We start from the raw sequence: 14,170 nt of genomic DNA on the forward strand, positions 1-14,170 counted from the left end.
TCCAGTTGAAATCTTTCAAAAGTATGTGAAAGATTAAAGTCAAAGTAAATATGAATTTAGAATAGTAGTTATATTTTACTAACCAAAATACCGAAAAAAACCGAATCGAACCGAAACAAATTCGATATCTGGATTGAACACCCCTAATCCAAATGAAGCCAAACTATTGTTTCATTCTCCGAAATATAATAAAAATAATAACTTAATTCCGCGCAAGGCGCGGATCTTATCCTAGTAACTTATTAGTTTGAAAAACATAGTTTTAGCTATGTGATTCTCTATAGTCGAAAGTGAATAATAGTTGATCGGCCTCTTACAAGATTTATAAGTCCCTTTTATAGCTATTTGAAGTATAAACCTAGATTCAATCATTTCATATTTTTGAAATAAAGAAAGATTCCCATTAATATATAAACTTTCCATTTTACCTAAAGATAGGAAAAAAATATGATATGTAGCAATGGCGGAACCAGCTAGACTTTCTAGAAGGGTCAATGTATAATAAGCATATCACATATGGGTCAATAGCTAAACTTTGTAACATTTTCTTAGTTATTAACTTCAGAATACATGTAAATTTTTTTTTTGAAAATCCACATGGGTCATTTTATACCCCCTCACAACAAGCTACCTCCGCCACTGATCTGTAGACCAAAAATCATTTGGGCATGAGAAAAATGATGGCTTCTTGCTCTAAACAAGGTTTTTGATATATGCCCGCCAAACGCATAAACACAAACCACATGAAATAAAAGAATTAACTATTTATATTAAGTTAAGTGATGTGACATTGTAGATTCTCCTTCCCAAAAGAATCTCATGTATTCACATATACATCTGAGGAAATTTTTTAGTTAAAATTTGAGGAAATTGCAACGAACCTTCCTATAAATTTCTCTTGTCCGTCGCATATCAAAGAAAGATCGGTGGAAGGGATGAACCTTTTTTTTTACTGAAAAGAAGAGAGGGGGAGGGATAAAACTTGAAATGAGATAGGCACTATTGTATTGAGGATAAAACTTGAAATGAGATAGGCACCATTGTATTGAGTTCAAGTTAATAAAAAAATATAAGATAATCTCTGTTTGTATATATATAAATAAAAGACAATTCTGTCAATATTTTTTATATAAAAAGAGAATTTCAATTTGAAATACGCATAATAAAATCATATTTTAAATATATCAACTTATATATATTGGAAAATTTTCTAATTAGCCTCTTTTTAGTTTTTTTTTGTTCCCAAATACCACTGAAAAGTTAAAATGACTAAAATAAATTTTATTAAAGTGTTAAATGACAATTATAAGAATTAATTATAATTTTATTAAAGGGTATTAAAGGGTTAAATGACTAAAATAATTGTCATTTATAATTTTATTAATTATTTATTAAATATATAAAATAAATCAATGTTAAAAATTCGAAAATACTAAAAAAAAATCAAATTTTTGTTTTCAAATTTTCAGAAATTTTTGTGGAAAGCAACTTTTTTTTTAGAAACGCTTAAGATAACCTTCCTAAATATGTATGATATCTTTCTGAATTTAAATTTTTAACGCTGGATATATTATGCTATTACAAACTCTGAAAAATATTACAACATCTGACAATTTCTACCTGCCTTATGAGGATTCATGTCTGATTGCATCACCTAAACCTCCCTATCGTATCCACACTTGACGGTACTGCTTGTCCCTAATGTTTCTCCATTAATTCGTATAATATTGTTTTCTCTCGTCGAAACTCAAACTTTTTGGTGTAGAAGTATAATGAACTATTGGTCAAATTACTGGACCACTGAGGCTTCCACCTCTGAATTTAAATTTAAGATGACCTTCTTGTACGTATGTGATATCTTCCTGACTTTATATAAAAAATATCAAATTCATGAATGATTTCATAAAACTATAAATAAAATTCTTCAATGTAACTTGTATGTATATTTAAGAAGTTCTTCTTAAATATGTATGTCATCTTCTTGAATTTGATTTATATGCATATTTTAAAAAATTATTCAATACATAACATCTCACAAAAACTTCCAAAAATGCTTTTAAATATAATATATATATATATATATATATATTGATATATAAATATTTATATATATATTAATATACTCTTAAATTTTAGGAAGATAATATATTTATCTGGAAGGTCTTCATAAATTCAAATTCAGGAAGATATTATACATATTTAATAAACCTTCTTAAACTTTAATTCATGAAGATATTATACATATTTGAGAACTTTTTCCCAAAATTTTAATTTAAAGGTTCAACTCATGAAGATATCATACATATTTAAGAAATCTTTCCTAATTTTTTTAAATCGTTACTTTGAAAAATTCAAAGAAATAACTTTCAGAAACAAAAAAATTCAGACAAAAAATTTGATGAAAAGAACAATTTTCATAAAATAAAGAAATATTTAAAATATATCTATAAAGTAGGAATATCATTTATCTATTTAATGAAACTTTTTTTGGTATTTCTGACACATGTATACTATTTGTGATAAAACGTTTTTAGGATTATCATAAGGCATTTCTCATTTATATTTGATTGTATATTTCTATTTATTTAATATGTTTTCGTTAAGAAACATATATTTGTTTCTCAAGTAATCTTTGTTGAAAAAGCCTTGGTGAAAGATATTCTTTGTTAAAAGCAACATGAGAAAACAATATTATAGGAGCTAGATTTTGCTTTCTCCTAAAAGTGCATTAGACAATGAATAATTATAGTTTATACTATATAAATGACATTCATATTCATGTAAACATATCTAAATTTTTTGAAATGAGAAATTGCATTTCATATTCACTTCTAAATTATTGACAATGATAAATGGAATTTCATATATATAGAATTCAGATTTTTAAGTATTAAATGATATGATATACAGATAGATGCTGTGTAATCACTAAAAGTGAAAAATGTAATAAAAACATAGCTATAAGATAATTAGAATTAGATAATTTATGTTCTCTCAAATGTTGTGTTAATATATTTGGGTTAAATAATAAAAATACATATAAGAATATTCATATATTTTATAAAAATGTGCTGATGTGTCAATTTTTGGTGCAATTGAGAAAAGAATATGTAACTTTATATATTTAGATTTTGACATACCTTCTTCACTAGTTCATTTACACTAACAGTATCAACCCTTCAAACTATTTTTTATCCAATGTGAACATCATATCATAGTTTTCTAAGAAAATTTTAGTAGTATATTTAGATTAATATTTTCTTACTGAAATCATAGTCACCTAGTAAACATAACTACTCAAAAATAAAAAAAAACTAAAATTTTGGATTTTTTGAGTTTATCATATATTTATGCTATTTTTATCGTAGATTAAATTTTCCAAATATTTTACCTATTTTAAATCTTTTACATTGTTCTAAATATTTTAGCATATCACATTTAAAGTTTTTTGCATTTTCTTAATTAAGGAAACTACATTTTGGAATTGTCTGAGCTTATTATTTACCATGAATAATTATATTTTGTATATTTAAACTTTAAACTTTTACACTCATATACGAAATTATCTTTTTTCTTATTTAGGTAATTAATATTTTTTATTTATCTCTATATTTACTAATTAAATTAAATTTTATTATTTACTATACAAAAAATAAATGAAAATTCACCACAAGTGAGAATAAAATGGTAGATTAAATAAAGCAGTTATGTAATAAGTCTTTGGAGGAATTTTTACCTGTAATTGGGATAGTAATTTGTTATCTGGGGAAGTATCGTTTGCTCAAGAATAGATAAACAGAGTCGTGAGTACCATGTTACAGATAATATTTTGCAATATATCCCTATATTAGAGAATTATTTTGGGATCTCAAGAGATCTGGCTTTAGCATTGTTGTTTTAAAGAAAAAGTCTCAGTCTTTACGACTCATGTTCGATTCTTTTATGGCTTAGTTTCTTAGCTAGTTTCTTAAAAGAATATTTTGTGGGTTTATTAATATATCTATTTTATTGAATTAGGGTAAAAGGAAATATCCTGAGACTCTGCTTTTCATTACAATCTTTCATTTTTATTGTTATAATGTTTTGTTTCCTTTCTAAGGATAATATAAGTTATATATAAAATTAAATGAAAGTATGAAGAACCATTTTTGGTTGACTTTTTTTTGGTTCTTAACATGTAACTGTTGCATGAAAAGGAAACCTGGGCTTATAATAATTAGAACCTTTAACGTTGACGCCAGTATAATGATAATATGATGGATACCTTTTTGTATATACATACTAGCACGTGTGGTAAATCAAACATTATCATCCAGCAAAATGAAGAATATGTACAAACAGAGTGGAACGATAAATAAAGGAAACCACTAATGTAATAGTTTTTTTTATAACGTCGAGTGTTTTTTTTAACGTCAAGTGTTACTCCTGAAAATTTTCAAAAAAAAAAAAAAAGTGTTACTCCTGAAACGAGCAAAGATGTAAACAATAGCTACAACTAGGAGCATAATGATAGCAACGTAGGGAGGGAACATGGGCATAGAAGCTAAGTAAGCTGAGATAACGATTAGAAAGAATGAGAGACGGTCTAAGACGAAAGCCAGAACTGGTCGTGTTCGGGGAAACACCGCGTTCGCCAAAAGGAAGAGAGAGAAAGCTGCCTGGTTGAGGAAGCATTGGATATGGATGCTGGTACTTAGGTTTGGGCGTTGAGACCACGTCGATGTGTAGCTTGGTCCACCAGCAAAGAAATAGTTTAGAACGCATAAGCTTAGACGGTCCATTGCGTGGAATTCATGTGGAAGTGGGCCACGTGATGCAGAAATCCTAATGGAAGAAGGAGACGGTGGTGGAAGTGAGTGAGCCGCCGACTGAAAAAATAGCTGAAACATCTGAAATGGAAGAGTCTGAATACTTTGACTTGGTGGGTCCGACCACTGAAAACGTTGCTGGATCACCGGACATGGAAGGGTTAAGTTCCTCTGGCTTAGTAGATCCGACCAGTGAAACAATTGTTGGATCATCGGAAATGGAACGGTCGGGTTCCTCTGACTTGGGTGAGACGGAACTGAAGGAGACTGATTACTATTCCAACCTGGTGGAGGTGGATGAGCGGGAGATGGAGGACCCCTCATAGGAAACTGAGGATTCAGGTAGTTCTGACCGGGCAGAGTTGAGTGCCTGGGCGAATGAGTGTTTTGTTCTTGCTGGGTTGGGTAAGCCGGAGATGACGAAGTCTGATTGCTCTGACTCGGTGGAGTTGGGTGGCCCAGCAACTGAGAACCTATTTGGTTCACCGGAAATGAAGTGTTCGAATTGCTCTGATTTGTTGGTGGTTGATGACTAAAACAGAGACGACCATACGAACCGAGTGCAATGAGTACCAAAATGATAATATGAAAAATCATGTTTGGAAAATGTTTAGAGAGCCGTTTTCCCCAAGTAGAAGAGAAAATTGAAAAGTTTCAAAAAAAAAAAAAAATGTTTAGAGAGAGTTGATTGAAATGAATGTGCAATAGAGTTTTTTTTTCCTCCTTCTATATATAGCCGCGTGGGGACACGTAGTAGCTAGCACATACGAAACTTCCTACTCGGCTACTCCTTTCCTTGACAAATGTTTGTTATTTTTGAGAAAGGGCTTCTTTCTTTTCTGGAGTTTTTTCTTTTCTGAGGCCTACTGGTTCTCATTTGTTTTTGGTCTTATTAACAAGCTCTGCCTTGTGATACAGTATTTGAATTTTCAATGACAAAAAAAGAGAGAAAGGGCTTCTTTCCTGCACGAATGTTTGGATGATATATTCTTCTTTTCGTTAATTGAAACCAACGCTGCAGTTTCAATTTTAATAAATTTACTAGATTATCATCAGTTTTTTTAAAAACACGAAATTATTTTCTTACAAAATTTAAGTTTAATAAAAAAATATTTAAAATTTATGTTTATATATATAAATTTTTTTATTTTTTGTTGATAAATATATTTATTTTTTATGAAAAAAATAAGTTCTAAAAATAAAATATGTTCATTTTGTTGGATTTTAATAACTTATTACAATACTTATTTGTTAGAACTTCATAACATGATTATGTGATGTAAGAAAAGATGTCAAATGTAACATGATTATGTGATATTAAAAGTTTTTTAAATGAAAAATTACATTTTTTATGCATACAATAATGTAATTATTTCTTTCTCTTGATATTTTTTTAAGACAAGAAAATATCAAAATATAATTAATTTTAAGTTTAATATATTTAGAAACTATTTCGAATTTTAATAAATATTAGTTAAAAATATTAAAAATATTTTTAAGATCTTGTTATAATAGAAAATAAAATTCTTATTTATTTTTGAAATGGAATTTTTTTAATATGTTATAATTAAATTTTTTGACCACAGAATTGGCATTATTAGTTTTACGAAATTCAAAAAAAATCAAATAATTTTAATGGCATATTTCGTAAATAACAGTTTAGGTAAATGTTAGCTATATATGATGATTGTTTTGATAAGATAGATAATTTAAAATTTTTTAGCAAATTTATAGTCTCAGCTGACATATTATTTGTTCAAAAGAAAAAAACTGACATATTATTTGTCTAAAATAAAATAAAAACTGATAATTTATCATTTTGTCCCCAAAAGTTAGCTTCGTACAACAAAGGACTGCTTCCTGGTAGATGACAACCCGAGGTCACCTATTAGTAGGAGATTTGAGGTAAAAGCTGACGTTTTTTTCTCCTTCGAACTCCCCCTCTAATTTTTGCATATGCTATACCAATATTTAAATATATTTACAAAAGCAACGATAGAAATATGCATAGTAAAGCTTTACGACTTGTCTTTTATTAGAGCATCCACATGGCTTACAATCTTCAACTGAGTAGGAAAACTAAAGAATACTAATATTATAATGAATATAATTAGTTAATTAAAATTTAATGTAAATAAAAATCTGAACTATTGGAGTGTATGCAGTGAGAATATAAAGATGAGTTTTTTGGAAAAAAAAGAAGAAAAGTTGAGAAATAACATAAATTTGAGAGAATAATCCCACTACATGACATTTTATTATTGGACTGATTTTAAAATTTAAATTATATCATTAAATAAATTATACCATTATAATATACTTAAATACTATGTTGAGATTCTTACATTATATGATGATGTTCTTATGCATAATGATATAAACACAGTATCCGGATGGCATTTCAAAATTTCTCCCTTGAAAAATTCTTGCTTTTTTCTATCCTGCTATTTATTTTTAATCTTACCAGGTAAGTATCGAGCATATGTCCTTTCCTTTGCCATCTGAACTGCCCTGGTAATTGTTTCCTCTTCTGATATCTGCTTATTATTAAAACATAGACTGTTTCTAGAGATCCAAATTTGCCACAAGATCCATGGTGCCAAGGGTCCCGCCGCTAATCCTGTCGGAGGAAGACATTTGCGTTGACTTGGACCCTTAGAGTAGGAGATTTGAGGTTAAAAGCTGACGTTTTTTTCTCCTTCGAACTCCCCCTCTAATTTTTGCATATGCTATACCAATATTTAAATATATTTACAAAAGCAACGATAGAAATATGCATAGTAAAGCTTTACGACTTGTCTTTTATTAGAGCATCCACATGGCTTACAATCTTCAACTGAGTAGGAAAACTAAAGAATACTAATATTATAATGAATATAATTAGTTAATTAAAATTTAATGTAAATAAAAATCTGAACTATTGGAGTGTATGCAGTGAGAATATAAAGATGAGTTTTTTGGAAAAAAAGAAGAAGAAAAGTTGAGAAATAACATAAATTTGAGAGAATAATCCCACTACATGACATTTTATTATTGGACTGATTTTAAAATTTAAATTATATCATTAAATAAATTATACCATTATAATATACTTAAATACTATGTTGAGATTCTTACATTATATGATGATGTTATTATGCATAATGATATAAACACAATATCCGGATGCCATTTCAAAATTTCTCCCTTGAAAAATTCTTGCTTTTCTCTATCCTACTTATTATTTTTAATCTTACCAAGTAAGTATCCAGCGATGTGGATCCTCTAACTCTAAGGGTCCAAGTCAAAGCAAATGTGTATGAATAAGACATTTTCTTATCATCAACGTAAATAGAATTTATCAAGACCCCGCTAGTTAAATTGAAGATTTCTTGTCTATGTGAACAAAATAATACGTTTGAAGCATTGAATGCAAGGCTATCCGCTCTTTGATTTTTGAATTTGGAATACCTGCATGATTGCAAAATGTAAAACTTTTCTTTATGTTTTGTGTTTCTTCAAGGTTTGTTTTAGTTATTTTTGGGTTATTCATCGTGGAAAAAAACATATATTAATTCGTAACAAGGACGTAAGCTTTAGAGAGATTTTGTTAAAATAAAAAATACACGATTAATTTAATAATTTAATAAATTAATAAAATTATATATATTTTTTAGAAAATTATTTAGCTAAAGTTACTGGCATTAGAATTCAGAGTTTTGATTATTTAATAAACCGAATTTCACAAGTGGTTAATTATTATACCGTAAATTTAATAAACCATTACTTAACCACATGCAACCACTTTCCTACATTTATTTCTATACATTTGCTAAAACACATACGTCTTTGTCTTACTACTTATGGATCAATTACAAACCATTACTAAACATCTAATTACAAACCAATCAAAATACAATTGCTGGTTACCTACATATCTTTGTATATCATTGTCAAACCATCGAATTAAATTGTGATGCTATCTTAGTTCATCGCATCAGATTGCTGGTTACCTATATGGTTTTCGTCTGCAGAATCAGAATCAATACATTAGATAGATACAGATATATATCATATAATAAGATCATAGTTTATGTCAATATTATTATAAATCATGTGATTCTAATTCCATACTAACTTACACAATTGATTTTAAGAAATTAAATCTAATAATTCAAAATCAAACTACTCATTTATTTTTTTCCAAAAAAAAAACCTCACGATATCTATTCCTATATTTAAACAAATATGATATCAATAAACTAACAAATAATCTTTTTTTGATTTCTAATCTTTCAAATCACGTAAAAAATTTATTACTAACCTCAAAAATAATCACCTTCCATAATATCCCCTATATATTATTTGTGAAACATTACAACTTCTTTTTTGTAGCCACGTGTCATCACTAAGATGATTCTTAGAATTATTAGAGAAATATGTTGGTCCATCTAATTATATAATAAGTTTTTTATTAAACTAACCATAAATTCATTATTAATGTCATTTATTATTTCCTTAAATAAGATTACGGAATTGCCTAATGTGGCTAAAATATATATGACAATTAATGATTTTGAATAATAAAGATCTGATAAAAAAATAATTTATTTTCTATCAAATTTGTTTAATTTTCAACTATTAAAATAATTTTAAAAAATCACAATAACCATATTATAAGAAATTTAGATTTTTCTATATATGTTATATTTTGAATTTTAAAAAATGATTATAAATTACTAAAACTGTTAAAAGTCTCACATTCAAATTTTGCGATCCATGGTTTAAAATTTTTGTTATGATAAAATACAAATGATTACAAAATAATATAAATAAAATTCTAACTTAATTAATTATTAAGATTTAAAATATAAATGTATATATATCATTCGAAATTAAACTATAAACCATATTGAATTAATTAATATTTTAATTTCAAAATTTACTTTGAATAATTTTTTTTGATAAAAGTTTTGAACTAACATTGATAAATTTTTTTTAAATTATAAATTACTAAAATTATTAATCCTGCAATGAAAATTTTGTTATCAGTAATTTAAAGTTTTTGCTATTAAAGATACACATGATAGAAAAAACATATGAGTAGAAAGCATCATTTAATAGACATTAATATTAAAAATATACTATGTATGTTAATATCATTTAAATTTAATTACATATCCTATCAAATTTTTTAAAAAGTTGTTTGGATTAATAAATTTGATTTATACGTTCGCACCAATTTAATTATATATGTAATAGTTACTGAAATTTAATTATTCAATATATATTTATTATTTCATAATATGTAAGAACATATAATACATAAAATAATTTTTATATATAATGTTTATCCCGCGCAAGATGCGAGTCTTAATCTAGTATTCCTATATTTAAGCAATCCTCTAACAAGTCGATATCAATTTACAACCACAACATCCTTATTTGTTCATATTCTTCCAGATCACGTAAGAACTCTACAATTTATAAATCTTTATTCAATAAGCAACTAACAAACATATCATTTAAGAAATACAATCGTATAAAATATTCACTATTTAATACTAAAAATTCACAACTAACAAAATCTTAGCTATTAAACGCGATTGTTTTAACCATTTCCTAACAAGCTATATATACCTCTTCCCCAATAGCTTCAACACCATATCATTCTATGAAAATTCACCAAAAATGTCAGCAATTACTACTTTTCATCCTCTCACAAAACTCAGGTCTTTCAAGAATAACTGGCGAGATCAAGTTAAGTGCTTGCATTCTTGGAGGCACAATATCCCTTTTGGAGATACTTTGATATGGTTTTAGCAGACCAATGGGCAAATCAATTTTCTATACTTTTGTTTTGTTTCAACATGTTACTAAACTAATATTACTTCGGTTCTTTTTTTGGTAGAGAAACAAAATCCAGACCTGTTGCAAAAGGATACACATGTACCGTGTTCAAATCACTAGATCAGTAGATTAGGAGAAACCTTCACATGCCATGATCTTCCCAGTAGATCTATCTTCTGTACTCTTTATAGTGAAAAAAATCAGAGGCGTTTAAGAATATATCGCCAGAACAACAGATATGGCCGACGATTAGATCGGTAGGAGATACCGATGTTAAAGGGGAAAGTAAAAAGATCCTTTTTCTGTTTTTTTTTCCTGGAAAAAAATTATATGGTCTTTGATTTGTGTTTCAGGTCTACTAATATTTGGGTTACAAATGATACTCATTTTAATATCATAACCAAAAGGGCCCAATCAATTCATATAATTAGGCTTTGTTAATATAACTACTGCATATATATATTTTAATATATTTTTGGAGTTACTTTTCCAATTGGTTTTATAGTTTCTATCTATTTTTTAACGCTATATAAACAAAAGAAATAATTTCCTTTTCCAATTTGTTAATATAAGTACTACAAAAAAAATTCTTTTTCCTTTTTAATGATATATTTTTATTTTTAATGATATGTTTTATTATTTAATAATATTATTAAACCTAAACTACGTGCTCTAATATTATATACTTTATGTTTAGTTACCAAGCAAAAGAAAAACATATAATATAAGAAAAATAAAGCCTCATAGTCTATAAATGTACACTAAACCGAATAAACAAGATACACCAATGTCAGAACGCAATAACATATGAAAAAATTACATGAGTGTTTTTTTTTTTTTTGCTTCTATTACATGAGTGTTTCAAAAACTAGGAAAAACATATAATTACATCGAACATACACCCGCGCGGGTCAAAAGCTAGTTTTAAAAAATTTAAAGGAAATGTCTGATTTTGGGAAAAAAAATCTAAAAACTTAATAATGAAAACAGTTTTTAAAAGATCCATTGAATTGAAGAGCACTTAACTTGGACAAGTAAACTCATTTCTTTAGAGCTGGGAACCCCATATTTATAGCAGAGAGAGGGCATCTCTTTTATGATTAGGAAATATTCGTTATATTTTTAGATAAATAATATTTTCATTTTTTAGGACAGCCATAAGTACTAGAATACTTCCTTATTCCAGTAGATTTAACAAGATTCAATATTAGCTTTTTAGATAAAATAATATTTTCATTTTTTAGGATAGCCATAAGTACTAGAATACTTCCTTACTCCAATAGATTTAACAAGATTCAATATTAGCTAAATTGATTAACTTACATTAAGAAAGATTTCTATTTATTCTTAGGCAAAAGAAATTGATTGAGCCAGAATCCAGAAACTAGAAGTCGGAAGGCGGAAGCTGGAACCCATAAATCGAAACCTGGCAAACCTCATGCTCTTAACACGTGAGATAGTTCACCGATTATTTTATTCCCGTCATAAATAAATTAAATTAATATTTAATTTCGATAGAGATATTAGAAAGTTAACCGATGTATTTAAACATGAGAAATTGGCGTAAACTACCGCATTTTAATACCATTTTCATATTTATCTTAACCACGTTTTAATATTTTTCTTCTTCTTTACCTTAACCACGTTTACCTTTAGTTTTAAAGAAGTAAATAAACATTTCTATCCCTAAGATTAACTAATTTATACTTAGGGTTTAGATTTAAGGGGTGGATCCTGAAAATGTGGGATTTTGGATTAAAAAAAAATAAATAAGCACTTAAAATTTAGAAATAGATTCAAAATGAGTTGTTGAATTTCAAAATAAAATTTTGAAAAATTATAAAAAGTTTGAATTTAAAAATGTATAATTTGAAAAACATAGAAAAAAATTAATTTTTATTTTTATAATTATTTAAATTTATATTTTTATAAATTAAGGGTATAACGATCTTTTGCCTCTTTAATGAGATACAAAAAGTATTGGAACAAAAAATGAGATAAAAGCAAAATTCTGTTGTGAATGAAGAGGGGAAATTGTGTGTATTATTAGGTCGACCAACTGGTCTTTATATACATATGGTAATGACGGTCTAAGTACTGGATCGACATGAGAGCACTTCGGGACCAAGGACTTCCTCATTTTTCTTCTTCGGACCAAATGGGTCAGTGTCCGGACCAAGACTTCTCACGACCATGGGGCTAGTCAATGGGTGAGACTGGTCCATATTAAATCTTTTGAGTACTTTTTCTGTATATGCCTTTTGATGCACAAGAATTCCATCTTTCATATACTCAAGTTGCAATCTCAAACAAAACTTTGTTTTTCCAAAATCTTTCATCTCGAATTCTTTCATGAGATATTCAACAGTTTGGGAAATTTCTCCAGAGGTTCCTAGGATATTTAAATCATCTACATATACTGCAATGATTACAAAACCCTTATTGAACTTCTTTATGAATATGCATGGGCAGATCTGGTCGTTTTTGTATCCTTCTTTCATGAGATATTCGGACAGTCTATTGTACCACATTCGACCTGATTGCTTTAATTCATAAAGAGACTTGTTCAATCTGATACAATGTTGTTCTCGAGAACTCTCTTTGTTTTTCAATTCAATACCATCTGGAATTTTCATGTATATCTCATTATTCAGTGGACCATATAAGTAGGCAGTTACAACATCCATTAACCGCATATCAAGACCTTCTCTTACAGCCAGACTTATTAGAAATCTTAAGGTCGTAGCATCCACCACAGGGGAATAAGTTTCCTCATAATCTATTCCTGGTCTTTGTGAGAATCCTTGTGCAACAAGTCGTGCTTTATATCTCACAACTTCTCCTTTCTCATTTGATTTTCTCACAAAAACCCATTTATATCCCACTGGTTTTATGTTGTGAGGTGTCCGGATGATCTGTCCAAACACTCCTCTCTTTTTCAGTGATTCTAACTCCACATTAATGGCTTCTTTCCATTTCAACCAATCTGGTCGTTGCATACATTCTAGTATTGATGTGGGTTCTAGATCCTTATTATCCATCAATTCGACTCCTACATTATAAGCAAATATATCACTCATGTCGACATGTTTTCTGTTCCATTTCCTTCCAGACATGACATAATTTATTGAGATCTCATTATTGTCAGGAACTTCATTACCTTGATTCTTAGCGTCCCAAGTATCTTTTGGTGGTACATGAGTTTCATTTTCCATGTCTAGAGTTTTCACTTTCTCGGATTTCTTTGCACTCTTTCTTTTCCGAACTTCTTTGTCTTTGGAACCTACTGGTCTACCACGTTTCAATTGTGGTTTAGACGTAGTAGCAGCCTGATTATGTCCATCACGGACATCAAGTCTTATTGGTGCATTTGCAGCTGGTATGTATGACTTGGTTACTCTATTTGGGTCAGCAAAGGAATCTGGCAATCTGTTAGCTAGCTCTTGAAGATGTATAATCTTCCGGACTTCTAGATCACAATCTCTAGTCCGAGGATCCTGCCATGTTAAGGATGTTTGATTCCATTTTATATC

At 28.2% G+C, this 14,170-nt stretch overlaps 1 protein-coding gene across 1 annotated transcript; it reads right to left on the bottom strand.

Moving 5' to 3' along the window:
* Positions 1–4,391: 4,391 nt before the first annotated feature.
* LOC106341145 lies at positions 4,392–5,486 on the bottom strand. Its single transcript, XM_013779964.1, has 2 exons — positions 4,468–5,486; positions 4,392–4,431 (listed from the first exon to the last, which is right to left on the bottom strand). Exons 1-2 carry the CDS (start codon positions 5,403–5,405, stop codon positions 4,413–4,415), a joined length of 957 nt encoding a protein of 318 aa, XP_013635418.1. The 5' UTR covers positions 5,406–5,486; the 3' UTR covers positions 4,392–4,412.
* Positions 5,487–14,170: the final 8,684 nt, after the last annotated feature.

Source organism: Brassica oleracea, chromosome C4 (genome assembly GCF_000695525.1).
Source record: "Brassica oleracea var. oleracea cultivar TO1000 chromosome C4, BOL, whole genome shotgun sequence".
Lineage (NCBI taxonomy): Eukaryota > Viridiplantae > Streptophyta > Magnoliopsida > Brassicales > Brassicaceae > Brassica > Brassica oleracea.